Raw genomic sequence first — 14,200 nt, forward strand, 5'->3', positions numbered from 1 at the left:
AAATATCCTATACGCATTGACCTTTCACTAGCACAGTCTTTGGTTTACACCGTGGTTTCTGCTGTCTTCCCGTGTTTTCATTTGCGGTATCATATTGGAGTGCTAAAAGCGGTTTGGAACGTAATTTTTCGTGAAAAGAACACACAAACGCTACCGACATGGCACTCCGAATGTTCCGACTGGGCCAGGATGTGGTTACCCCCCTGATTAAGCGCGTAAGTATAGTTCGGCCTGCATGGTCACTGTTTGCCGTCCATTATTTCGGTCACCGTGTTTTCGTTGACGGTCGTTCAGCGGACGAACTGAAACAGAAAAGTTACATAATTTGGATACGGCGTTCGGAAACGGTTTGGGAACGTCCAAGAGCTCTCCTTAAGAAAGCTGACCCATACTATTTTACTCTTTCCTCGAATGCAACACAGAACTGTGCGGTGTCAGCGTTCGAGCTGCAGCACAAGAATCCCGTCCAGCGGAAGGTGGAGGTGATTCCCAAGGCGCAGTATGGTGGGCGCCACACGGTTACGATGCTGCCGGGCGGCGGTATTGGCCCGGAGCTGATGAGCTACGTCCGCGAAGTGTTCCGGTTTGCCGGCGTGCCGGTGGATTTTGAGATTGTCGACATCGACCCGGCCAGCGAGGGAAACGATGACCTGGAGTACGCCATCACGTCCATCAAGCGCAATGGTGTTGCGCTTAAGGGAAACATCGAAACGAAGTCGGAAGCCACTGGCATTTTGTCTCGTAACGTGGCCCTCCGCAATGAGCTGGATCTGTTCGTGAACGTGCTGCATTGCAAGTCGTTCAACGCGATTCCGGCGCACCACTCGAACGTGGACGTGGTGATCGTGCGACAAAACACCGAGGGCGAGTACGCCATGCTGGAACACGAGAGTGTGCGCGGTGTGGTGGAAAGCATGAAGGTGGTGACGGTCGAGAATGCGGCCCGTGTCGCCCGGTTTGCGTTTGAGTTTGCCAAGAACAACAACCGCAAGAAGGTGACAACCATCCACAAGGCAAACATCATGAAGCTATCCGATGGATTGTTCCTGAAGGTGGCTAAGAACATTGCCAAGGAGTACCCGGATATCCAACACAACGATATGATTATCGATAACTGCTGCATGCAGCTGGTTTCGAATCCGCACCAGTTTGACGTGATGAACACGACCAACCTGTACGGAAGTATTACGTCGAACGTACTGTGCGGTTTGGTAGGCGGTGCTGGATTGTTTTCCGGTCGTAACTATGGTGATCATGTGAGTTTGAAGTAGTAACACACACGAGCGACATTCAGCGTTCCGTAAATCCTTTACGTTACGTTACGTTAATGCATTCTCCTTTGCAGTATGCCGTTTTCGAGCCAGGCACTCGTAACACTGGTACGGCCATTGCCGGCAAAAACGTCGCTAACCCGGTTGCCATGCTGAATGCGGCCGTTGATATGCTGTACCATCTCGGTCACCGGTATCACGCCGATTGTATTTCCGATGCCCTCCACAAAACCATCGATATTGACGGTGTCCATACGCCGGGTAAGATTGCGTTTGCGAACTCGTTTTAGGCCACACTGTCTTCAACCTTTCGACGCTTGTTTCAGATCTCGGTGGTAACAACACAAGCACGGATATCGTCCAGAACGTTCTGAAGCATCTGGCCGAGAAGAGAACGTACTGGTAAGTGGTCGGAACTTTAAGCCCCTATGCCGTGCGTGTTTGCGATGCATCGTTCTCCTTTTGTGTTTGTCTATTCATTATTTGCCATGTTCTATAGAAAGATAGAGCAGAAGAGATAATGTTTTCATTTTTTGAATAGTTTTAATAGCTCGTTGTGTGTGTCTGTGAGTTGCGCGTGACTTGATGTTTAAGTTTAGAGTTATCATTTAACTTAAGATACATTCATAAGACTTCTTCCTTCAAAGATCATCCCCAAAGTACCTTCAGGATACATTCATATGAAGTGCAGCTTCCATTAAAGAGAGCATGGTTTTGTACGGTTGTTCGCCATTTGAAAGAAGTAAAGTTCAAAGCAAATTCATCCAAACTCATTTTATTCGTTTTGCGATGTGGGTGTCACATTGGAGATTTATTTGTTTGTTTTCTCTATTGCTGTGTTATCACGTGTTTTACAAACGATTTTTATTAAATCCGCACAATCGCTGTACAATCTAAATTTTCGCTAACATGGTTGTCCTATGTGTTTTCCTTCTCTTATATCCCACCTTTATATGTACACTAACCCGCTTACGCCCGTGATAACCAGGCAACATGGGCTGTTGCATAATATTTAGGCACGCCGAGGAAACCCTCCAGCACCTCCGGGGGACGGTGCAAAACACTCATAACCTGTTCGATACAAAGAAAATCCTATGCGTTCCTCGTTCTGATCAGCTTTTTCGGGTTCATGCTAAAGGGTGCTAACACTAAGGCGTACGTATAACTTTCGTAGTTCACCGTATATAAAATCAATTGCAATCACCAGACCCACCGCCGGGTTTTCAAGCTTCGGGAGAGCCATGGGATAGGTTGTGGATAAGGACAATAATAAACCACCAGAATCCCGATACACGTGTGTTTCATGCTTTAAAAATATTTCTTCACTAGTATTAAATGGAGAGAGTTTTTAGACTTAAACTTTTTTGCTATTATTTGTTACCATGTTTGTTTAAAAATATTGTAGTTCACTGTCACATTCCACGCCAGAATTCCCGTATGTTTCATACATGTTTTTCTGTTTTGTTGTGTTTTTGATCGCTTTAGGGTATTTCTTCAATACTATTTCAGGCTTTGCACTAGATAGCAATACAAGATAGGTTAGGATGTTCTCTGCACAATTTCTTTTATGTTGCATACATCCTTTCTTCTCTATTGAAACGTAGCGTAGTAAATTATTGATTTCTACATGCCAATTTACTTATTAATTTGTATATATTGCATCCTGTTAGGCCGCATAGATTAAAGCATAGTTATGATTACATTTATATTGTTATTATATAAAAATTATATTTATCACGATAGATGTTAGTACTCTGGTTCCTATTTCCCAAACCACGTTGCCAACATCCGTAGCTACTGCTGACAAATTTTGTGACAAAGTTTTGCTTTTGATATAGCTCCTTATCATCGATGCGATGGTTCGGTAGAGATGAATAGAACGCACTGGATTTTTATTTAATACTGACAATGTTGCACTAATCACAATTTTTTCAATATTTCCACCCTCCCTAAACGTCCTTTTCTCCCCTTTTCCCTGCTCGCTTTGCGAAACGTTATTCTGCTCTTTTTCTTCCCTCTAATAAAATTCTCACGCACAGGAGTGTTGTTAAGGAGATGTAAAAAGGAGACGCGCCTGAAGGAAACCGATGGCAGCGTATTGTTAACTGTGTGGCATGTAGCATGTGCGTCGTTGGAGGAGGGCTTCTTTCAACAGGCATCCGTAACAGCACGTTTTGATGTAAAAACACGATATCATAGTCTAGGCAAAAAATTGGGTTAAAAATACTGTTGGATGCAGCTTTTGTCGGCTGCAATCATGGTAATGTCATTCTATACACAGTACATATGCTGGCCTTTTTTGCACTTCTTACAATTGCGCACCAGGAGCAGCTCAAACATTAAGTCGCTTTTTATTCGCTTAAGTTACCAAGCTTGCCCAAACGCTACTGAATTGGTACCATTGTCGAGTGTTTCACCGGTTTACCTATCTTTCCATCACCCCTTTTTTTCTAACAGGTTCCCGGCGTATGCGCACATGTGAGAAGCTAGGTTAAAGCAGACATAAAACCTAAACCAAAGCCACTTCCTCCTTCGAACTTCCTAACAACCATTTCCGTTCTGTTAAACCGGCCCATAACATCTGTCCCGTATCTTCTTCTATTTGCCGAACGGTGTTTGTCACACATACACAATTGGTGAATGGGTTAATTTAAATTGGCAAAAATTAAGTCCTAAACACGGTCACGACTCTGGAAAACAAAAATCTGGAAACGAAACAATCGGCGCTGGCACTCTGGAAAACGGGTCGCAAAATTGACTGCAGGTTGGGAGCGGAGTTTTTCGGAACGGTTTTAATATTAGGCTAAATTATTGGAATAACAAATTGAAACAAAAACTATGTATATGCTGGTTTCTAAATTTCTCCTTTGCAAAAGTATCCGCTACCAGTCTATAACACATTCTAGCATTTGGGTCTTTGGAATTAGGCACATACATCCTATCCTTGTGTTCTAAATTATTTTGTGACGTTGGTCATTGCGTTTCATTAAGTTTCTTTCATTTTTTTCCCGTTTGTTCACTTGTACTTTTTCCTTTCTAATGAATTATTGATTTCAATTGTTTGTTAGAATCGTGATTTGTTTTTGGAATCATTGCATTTCCTTATCCTTCTTACCCAACTTCAAATATTTAAAATCAAATTCCACAATAATCTTGAACGTTGATACACAACTCAACTGTTATTGTTTGTTTTATATCCTGTTTGATTTTTTGTTTTAACTTAAGTTAATGTGACTTCCCCTTTGCTAACTATAAGGAAAAAGGAAAACTTATTCTTTAGGAAAAGAAAGAAAATCCCATCGTTTTTGGTTTGGTGGTATAACTTGGTTTGGTCGGTGTGCGATTGTTTTGAGGTGAAATCGTCAATTATGTGAAATATTTGTGATTGCAATGTTTTTTTCTCGTGTGTTTTTATTGAGAGTTTGTTGCGTATGTAAACGATATTTTAAAATTGTTCGCCCTTGTTTGGTCCAAGTTATGTTTGATTTATGAAATCTCTCTTCGAAAATTGTGAGCAAAACTAGCCCCAATGCTCAAACGAAAAGCATAAACAAGAAATTATAGTTGTTACAACAAATAACTCTTTTCGATTAATTCTCGGCTCAAATTATGAAATCCGAAATTCAAACTTTAATGTGGCGGTAGTCTTCGTAAAGCTCACATTTCCGAGGGCGATTGTCTGTTCAGGCTGTGTTTCCATTATTTATATTCGTTTCTTTTCTCTTTGTTCCCTTCAAAACTCGGAATTAAACAAAAATATTACCCGTACCATATTTCCATCGAATCCTCCACAATTACCCAGAGCAAACGAGGACATCTTCAGCACTGCAGTGGCTTATTGTTACCAACGGAGCAAAATACCAAGCTTTAAACAGAGTCAGTAAAGTTTCATATGCTTTAAGCAAAGGGATCTGGAAGCTGGATTGTTCTATTTATGATTTTAGTCATAATTTTCTTTGCATAAAATGTGTAATAAATTTCATTGAAATTCTCAAAACGAATTAATCTCAAACAGAATATGGGTTCTGCTTTCCAGGGTATACATTGGTTTTATCTTTCGATTCTTATCAAAAACAAATTTACTAGTCGGCTGTTACTTAGAGCCGTTTATATCTAAATTATTATGGCCATATAGAAATACTGAACGTAAACCATTCTCTGCGAAGTATTAAAATAAACATAAATGCAGTGTATGATAATAAAATTGACAAATGAATTTAAAAGAAAATGGGTTTGGTTGCATGCTCTGAGAAAAAAAAAACAACTACAAAAATTAAATGTAACGGTCTTGGAAAAGCTTCCGAAAGGAAGTACAAAATGTGCTGGGGCGTTGATTACTAATATTGTACATATATTTACAGCCGTTGGTTTACGAGCATTGATAAGGTAGCGTTTCTTAATGTTATAATGTACTGTGGGGAAAATTAATATATTTTAAAGATTACAGTGAATACTTTTCCAAAGTGGTTGATATGAAATGTACATTTTTATGTCTCTTTAATTGTATTGTTTCTCCTTAATGTGTTTGTCTCTTTTATTTGTCGGTCTTTAACTTTTAATTTCTCTGTTATGGATTGATAAATATATTTAAAAAAACATATAAAGGTATTTTTATGGAGGTCAAGTAGGCCATTTTAAAATTTTTTTCGCAAGGTATAAACAAATTTCTCTAAAATTAGGTCCTCTCCTATCCGACCTTTCTCTTTCACACCGTAAAAGGTCTAGGATCCAAAAATGAAACATTATTTAAAACAATACAAATAAATATTTCAAAAGCCTTTTTAAAAAAGAAAGCATCTTCATTACATGCGAAGTTACAAAGAGGCAAAAATACTTCTACACCTCTGGTATGATTGGGTTTTAGCACTTAACAGGTTTAATTAGTACTACAAATAACCAAATGTGAATTATTCAATTGATTCTTTGTAGACGATTCTTCGACATCAATGATTTAAAAAAATCACATTGAAAATAGTCACAATTGGAAAATTAACATTCAAAATAGTTACAATCATTTGAATCCGGATTTTGTTTATTATTGATGGAAAATAAAATCCTCTACAGAATAAACTGAATACGTTTAGTACCTGTTTATGGAATGGGTGTATGTACTCCATGCAGATACTTGCAATTTATTCGAATGTGAAACTGCGATGTTTTGAAAGTAATTTTGAGAAGTAAAGACTGTCGATTTGTTGTTAAAATTTCCACTAAAGGTTGCAGATACTACAATTTTGTTTCTTTTATAATTTATAGTAAACTTTAGTTAAAGTATATTTTCAAACTCTTTAAATTTTTCAGAAATTGCTCTACAACGGTACGTAGAAATCATCAAACATGTTTGCTGCAAATATTACTTTTATTTTCATATAATGTTCATTCTCCGGCCCATCTCCTTTTGTTATTGGGGTAAATTAATCATCTTATTCACGGTCGCTGAAGATTAACGTTTTTGAAATCAGTGTTCATCTCTGTTTCGCAAATAAGTTTAACCGAAGAATAGAATTTAGTGCAGAAACCTCTAATAAATCTAGTTATTATTTGATTTCTGTACTTTTGGTGCACACTTTGGACTGTGAATGCAATGTTTGTTGCACAGCAAGCAAATGTTTGCATTTAATTAATGCTGACAAATCAAACCAACACGTGCTCTGAAACAGGTGACTCATTGCCATACTAACCGTTTCACGTGACTCATTGATATTTACTGTAAATCTTAACCAATTTACCTTTGTTGTTTCTTTTTTGTTTTAGATCATTGCAAATAAACATGTTTTGGTCGCCATCTAAGCATTTCGTCGACAAATGGCGCAGTGGATGATGTATTCGAACGCCTAAACGCCTGGCGGCAACGTGGTTAGATATTTCCACAGGTACAGGTGTACGGTAGCCATCGGGTATATCTTATGTGTGCGTTTCTTTAGCTGGCGAAAGCCAAAGAAGATGGTTGTGAAGCGTGAGGCGAATCTAGTCCCCGTGCGCCACGAGACCGCGATCGTATTGATGGCGTAACAAAAAGCAAAAACAACCACTTGGTGGGTTGTGTTGAGGCAAAATGTAAATAAGCACATCGTACGATAGTGTTTTCTCACCTGTTGCCACTCCCGGCCCGTCACGCACTGCCAAACGATGACGACGTACATTTTCCTACTTTCGAGGGAGGAACGGATACTTTTTCGGTACGGAAGTCACCTTGTACTGACCATAATGATGCGGCCAATGAGTAATTGGTACTTTCAATTGTGGCAATGATAAGATAACGGTGAACTCAGGAGTTCATGCTGGCGGTTCCCTACGAGAGAATTATTTTGCAAAAAGGGTAGCCACTTGGGATCGACGATTGGAAAGAAATTAAGGATATTTCAGTGCCCTGCCAACCCAAGGGTTAACCCGATGAACAACGCTCAAGTAGGGGCCCTCAGCGATGAACGTTCCGGAAGATCCGATTTCGATGTTCATTTCGATGCTTACCGGTTGGTCTGTGAAAGTTGTTCGACGAATATCGGATCTATTTAAATAAATGAAAAAAAAACCCTTTTTAGGGTCGATTATTTTAAGATTTTAATATATTGTTCTAAAACTAGTAGATACTTTTGCGATGTGCAAAATGTGTCAGCTCATCATTTTTCCCTCCCCAAAGTTTGCGTGGTTCGAATATTTAAGTTCATCGGCCAAAACGTGTTCATCACGATGCAGGGGACCGCGCGGTGCTTTTGCCGGCGCGCAGTTCAGGCCGCATGTGCCGCGAAATATGGCCGTGTGGATGTTTTGCTATACGGCCCCGAAGGTCGTGGGTGCCTCAGTGTACCGACAGCGTTCCGTGGTGTCGGATCGTGACGAACGCAGAGTTTGTGTGTGCTCGTGTGCCGTCTACGCATCGAACTACTGTTTGCGTAATTAAGATACGGGAGTTACGGAAAAAAAGTTCCGTTTCTATCTGTGAAATCGCATTGCACCTCGCTGCTCCTAGAGAGCACTTGCTTGCTGGATGCTGTGTGCAATCGAATCGTCACCTATGTCCATCGTTTAAAGTGTACGTTCTATTGGGGTTTTTGTGTGGTAATATACAAGGTATCTAGTGGAGCAGTGTCTCCGATGTCTCCTCAGCCACCTCCGGCTCTCCGGTCCGGATGCCTACGATACGGAGATGGTCCTCGTGGTCCTGGCTGGTTCATCTCAACATCGTACGATGAGGTTGACCCAAGTGCAAGTGTGCGTGAATGTGAATGCGTGGAATCATGAGAAAAGGTGTTGATCGGTGATGCCTTTGAGGCAACAATCGAAAATACCACCGGTGCCTAACAGAATCGTTTTGCTTGCTCTGCATAACAGAAGAAACCTCTGACGTGTGTATGTTCTCGAAAGCATAAGCTGGTTGATATGCACAGGAAAAGTTTGTTTTCCTGTGCCATGGGAATTGGTGTGCACGGCTACCTACTTTTTTCACACTGCAGCATCGGATAAATCGTCGGAGCGGTGTTGTGTTGTAGCTGTCAAAAAATTGGGTAGATGAGAGAAAAGAGAGATGATGTTCGAGGAACGAGCAAAGCAAGCCGTGGACCGAATCGTGAGCCCGCGAGCTACTCGGAATAACGCGGTCCCAGGTGCTATTTTTTTTTTGCTCTAACCACACGTGGTTGGATGTGTTTGTGTGTGGCAGTAGGTGTACACAGTACGGACCGTCCATCTCTCTTGAGAGAAAATTCAATTGTTCGCACCGACCAGGTATGGCGCCGGAAAAGGAGAAACCGCGTATCGCGAGTCGCGTACACACCAGTTCAGGCCACCGGTAAAGTAACGTGGGGTAAAGCGGTGCATAAGCGAAAGGAACGTTTTGCAAAAGAAATTTAACCTCAAAAGATTTGGTGTATTCACCAAGTTAGTAGCTTAAATTCTAAAAAAAATCGATTATAGAAACCATACGGTTGGAACCAAGCTTGGAACAGGGATGCCGGCAGTGACTGGTTTAAGAGCATCGATTGATGCTAGATAATGTTGGAGGATACACTGCTAAACTTGCACATTCAACTTCTTAACTCATTAAATTGGCAAGATTTTCATACACTTTTTCTTAACTCTGCTATTCGTATACATAATACTGACACTATCAGAAAAAAGCTCGCAGCTCTCTTTCGTTAAGATAGACTTCTTATTTTTTAAGCATTAGGTGTAATTGATATATAATTGAAAATAAAACGTATCACTACACTTGATGAAGATATCATTTTAAAAGATAAATAAGATATAGGCACCCCTCGGTGGAAGGGAATGAAACGTTACTGAAGTCAGAATGGCGCGAAGTACAAAATCTAATACCTTTTAATTACCAACCGAAGAGGTTCGTTACTTAAAATAAGAAGAAAAAGAAACATTGTCTTAAGTTGTAACGTTTCCTTAACCTGGTTTGACGATTATTTCTATACAAAAATCTATACTAAATACAAATCTATACTAAATATTGTGATATAACTACTATCAAATTCATGGAATAAAATGTAGATCTGCAAATGGGCTACGTCAGCCAGTATTAGATTCGTTAATATTGAATAAATAATTATGAGAAAAATAGGATGACCGTTTTCTGTAGTATGATTTCTTGAGTCCTAGAAATTACAACAAAAGCTATCTTGACTTTACCTCAATGGTATTTGTCTATCCCACGCGGGTTGAAAAAAAAAACCCCGTAGTTTTGCCGCTTGCCAGAGCATCAAGCAGTTGTAGTGCGTAGCTAAAAGTCGAAATGTAGGACGAAGTGGGGCAATATGAACCACTTGGGTAGGTTGCAAAGACTTGCATTTAGCTGGGATTTGGTGAAATTGGTTCATTAATCTTGGCTTTTATCAATCTATCTTATATTGCACGACTTAGGATTGAAAAAAAGAGCAGAGTAAACGAGTTAGAAATGCCAGGTTCTGTAAGATTTCGCAGCAGTCTTAGGGTATTTACATGTTAGAAATGAGAGAAGGTATAAGGATAGGTTTCACAAAACGTCCTCAGTTGGTTGCAATATGCACCGGCTTGTGTAAGGAAAAATACACCTACCAAAGCAATGCGTGACAATAAAGCTTTTAAAAACAAAGCCAGCTCTAGGTTGTGCCTATGGGCATAACAATTGAGGGTATTACAATTGGGAGCGCGGAAACGATACACTTCTCGACACTGCCCCATACAAAAGGTAAACAACACTTTGAAAAAAGCGAAAAAATGGCTGGCCATCTCGACGATCCAAAACGACGCCACCTACGTGTCGAGACGATGCGCGGAAACGAAACGACGCGGCTAGCCATTTTTTCGCTTTTTTCAAAGGTGTTGTTTACCTTTTGTATGGGACCGCGACGAGAAATCTGACAGTTCGTATCGTTTCCGCGCTCCCGATTAAAATACCCTCAAATATCTTCCGTGTAAATTATGCTTATTGGGGGTGCCTATGGCGCAGCTGCAGCGCAAGGAAACACCAAGCCACAGGTGTGGGATCGAATCTCGAGTCTGATACCCTCCGGTATTACGAGCGGTTGACCACCGATCTATAATATACCGTCTTTCGGTCACAGACATTCTCTTCGGAGAGAGGCCTTGTTCCGCTACGGGATGTCGAGCCACATAAACAAACTATGCTATATTTAAACATTGATTAAAACGTTTATGCAACAAAACGGAATTTAGTTTGACGTTAGAAATAATATAGGGATAGTCAATTTCGTTTTGGAGACATAAATGTAAACATAAATAGTCAAATTGGACGGTTATTAGCGTTATGACTTTGCACCACGGTTTCTTAAAACGTGGAAATAATAATAACGTTTTTAGTATTTTTTAATAATACTTACCATGTTCGAAAATCGGGTGCGTTTTTTTACTGTTCAAAGTACCTCACCTTTCCCTACGCATCGGATGAATCTTTACCGGTGGTGTGGCCATATCGTGAATCTGTGCCGCGTCACTCACCCTCGGAGGGGAAGCTAACCCAGCGCTTGTGTAGGTGTGCCGTGGCCGCGACCGTAAGCCTGTGTTCGTGCAGCACACGTACACACGTTTCCCCAGTCACGCAAGCGAATGCTTTCACCGCGTCGGAAGCAAGGATGCTGGAGATCCTTTTCTTGCGGAAAAGGTTGCGTCACTCACGGCCGGACCGCTGGTAAGTGATAAGTGTGGACCACCAGCACGCAACCACCGTCTTCCGTGCAACGGTACGCTGCTGGGAAGCTGGAGCCACCCGTTCCAATCGGTGGATGCAAATCAATCGTTCGTTTGGTTTTTTTTTTGCTCCATTTCTTGCACGATACGGTCGATGGAGTGTTCAAGCTCGTGCCAAGAAACAAAGGGTCCCGAATGTCCCTAATGGCGCTGAGTGACCGGGTGTGATAAGAAGTGTGATATCGACGCTGGAAAGGGTTGCGATGCCAAAACAAATCCAAAGCCTCGCAGCCATTCAGTCGGTTGCCGAACTGACCGTGGGAAGCGTTGCAGGACAACGGACCGATTTGACGTGTGGTTGAAGTTTCAAAATTTGATTTACTTTCATTGTGGTTCATTGCTAAATTTTGTGTTTACATCATTTGATTGAATTTATTAGCATTGCTATTCTTGTGTGGTTGTTTGGAAAGTATTATTGTTTTCTAAAATCCAATTTCTTGTGCGTTTTAAAAATGTTATAGGTATTCCTTGTGTGTGTGTGTTATTCTGTGGTGTAGAAGTAATCGTTCATAGTGCTTCGTGCGAAATAAAACACGTGTGTGTACGTATCTAAAGTGAAAAATCAAATAATATAAAAAAAAGAAACGAAGGGTTCGCTCCCCTTTTTCGGGTCAACCAAGTATCGGGTAAAGTATTTGCTAGATTTCCTCCCGCGTGTGCCATCCCTGGAGTGACATCCCCGCTTGAGTCGCGTTATGGGGCGTCAGAAAATGGCGACCGCCAGGCCACCGTGGCTCCTGACATTGCTCGTCCTTGTGCCGCTGGTGGCGGCGGCCGGCAGTGAGCGGCTGGAAAAGCTGGCAATGGAAGAAGCGCTCACCAAGCAGCAGGTGCTGAAGCATAACATGATCCCGGAGCAGAAATCGGCGGTCGCATCGGCGGATGGCAAGGAACCGATCGGTGCACCGAAACAGAAACCATCGTTCACCGTCCCGACCAACGGCTCCACCGCCACTGGCGTCCGGGTTCCGGGGGTTCCGCCCATCAACAGCGTCCTGACGGCGAAAGCGACGACCGGATTCCCCATCGAATGTAAGTTCCTCCAGACACAAATCCGCTTTTCCCTTTCAATGGGGGTCCTTGGGTAAGGGTAACCTTTTGCATCTTTGATGTGTGCAGGGCGGACCGAAACCATCCTAACAGCATCAAGCATCTTACAATCTTTTCATGGCGTCGTGTGTTTTTTCTTTTGCATACATATTTTTCTAAATCATCGAAGCGTTTGATGTTCCTCTTTTCCATTGCGTTAGGTATATACGGACCCCTCGATCTTGCATTCACTGGATTTCTCTCGAATGGGGAAGGTTTTTTGCCGTTTTTTTTGCAAATAAATAATCGATTGCGATGAGAGATAGTGTTTCTGTTTCGTCGCAAAAGATTTTGTCTTTGGAGAAATTTTTCCACCGCATCATTATTTCATATTTCGTTTGTCGCATATGGTTATGCATGAAACGTGTTTAAAATGCTTCTATTAGCTTCAAGGTTCTTCAGCATTAGGGAAAGGCTTTAGTTATCACTCATTTGAAGTAATGCATTCAAACCCGAACTTTTAAATTTTTTCATAAATAATAAGCTATACAAAAGGAGCTCATAAGGGCTTTAAAAAGGGCTCTAATGCGAATACACGTTTCATTGGCTGAGCATGGCATAGAACATTTTCGTATAATACTGTATACAATATTCTTCTCCACTGTAACACACCGTAAAACAAGGGGTAAAAACCGAATATGGACAAAATATTCGCTTTCTGATTTTGTACGAACTTTGTTACGAAAAAGTTTCCTCTGCATCCTCCCGAGCAATTTATTTATTTATTTAAAAACGTAACACTCCTCAAGGGAAGCCCATACCATCGTCGAAAGCAAAAGGTACTCATACAAGAGTTCTCGCACGAAAAGCTCTTCCGCAAACCGTTAAGGGGCGGTGAGAATGGGAAAGGATAAAGTTGAGCTAAAGAAAATGTTCCATTTTCCTGTAGCAAACGAACATGATAGGGCGGAAAAGACGTCCAAACTAATTAACATGTGTGCATGCATCGTGCATCTCATTTACATCATCGTTCAAAGCATCACGATCGCCAGCAACAGCCACAACACAGTGTAGCGAGAACGTATGGTTTGCGTCATGTTTCAAACTTCACGTTGCTTGCCTTTTGTTTAATTCTTTCGCACTTGTTACTATCCTGTTTTTTTGGTATTTTTATTCCCCCTTCGCTGCTACCACGGCCCACATCCTTGGCGGGTTTTAGTGGGTTCAAGGATGTTGCTATCGATCGAGAAAATGAACGGCGTGGGTAACAGCTTTTATCCCCTCCTCTACGTCTTGGGTGTTCATAATACACTTGAAGCGTATTTTTTAATAAGTCGATTCGATGTAAAAACACGACTGTGCAAGAGCCACGGATATGAGAAAATGAATTTCTACAACTTTTTACAATAATCATGCCAGTGCGTCCATTTGACGTTAGTTTTAGTTATTTATTTATTTTATTTATTTGTGATACCACCGTCATTGTAAAGATTTAGCATATTTTCCCAGTTTAAAAATCAACCATGCCGTCATAATCATATATGATATTCCTAAGCACACCAAGTACGTAAATTTGGTGCATCTAAATTTAGCCCTTTATTGTGTTTTATCTAATCGCAAATGTTTTATTTTATTGACATGCGTGTTTTAAATTACTTATGCAACAGACACATTGTTCCTGTATTGGAGATTCTGCCTTGCTAAAA

General features: G+C 41.0%; 2 protein-coding genes across 4 annotated transcripts in view; both read left to right on the forward strand.

The window, feature by feature from the left end:
• The first annotated feature begins 74 nt into the window (after positions 1 to 74).
• LOC131283963 (isocitrate dehydrogenase [NAD] subunit gamma, mitochondrial) lies at positions 75 to 7,359 on the forward strand. 3 transcript variants are annotated; one of them, XM_058312811.1, is made up of 5 exons: positions 75 to 215; positions 423 to 1,256; positions 1,346 to 1,532; positions 1,598 to 1,673; positions 7,026 to 7,359. In XM_058312811.1, coding segments are annotated over exons 1-5 (1,155 nt in total). In that variant the 5' UTR covers positions 75 to 158; the 3' UTR covers positions 7,027 to 7,359. The 3 variants fall into 3 exon arrangements, with proteins under 3 accessions (XP_058168794.1, XP_058168793.1, XP_058168792.1); XM_058312810.1 differs by lacking the exon at positions 7,026 to 7,359 and adding an exon at positions 5,074 to 5,140; XM_058312809.1 differs by lacking the exon at positions 7,026 to 7,359 and adding an exon at positions 2,260 to 2,553.
• Positions 7,360 to 12,160: 4,801 nt separating this feature from the next.
• LOC131286300 (low-density lipoprotein receptor) overlaps positions 12,161 to 14,200 on the forward strand; it is a 204,544-nt gene continuing 202,504 nt past the window's right edge. Inside the window, exon 1 of the mRNA XM_058315234.1 lies at positions 12,161 to 12,497. Within this exon, the coding sequence (XP_058171217.1) occupies positions 12,161 to 12,497 (337 nt within the window). The remainder of the gene's footprint in view (positions 12,498 to 14,200) is intronic.

Source organism: Anopheles ziemanni, chromosome 3 (genome assembly GCF_943734765.1).
Source record: "Anopheles ziemanni chromosome 3, idAnoZiCoDA_A2_x.2, whole genome shotgun sequence".
Taxonomy (NCBI): Eukaryota; Metazoa; Arthropoda; class Insecta; order Diptera; family Culicidae; genus Anopheles; species Anopheles ziemanni.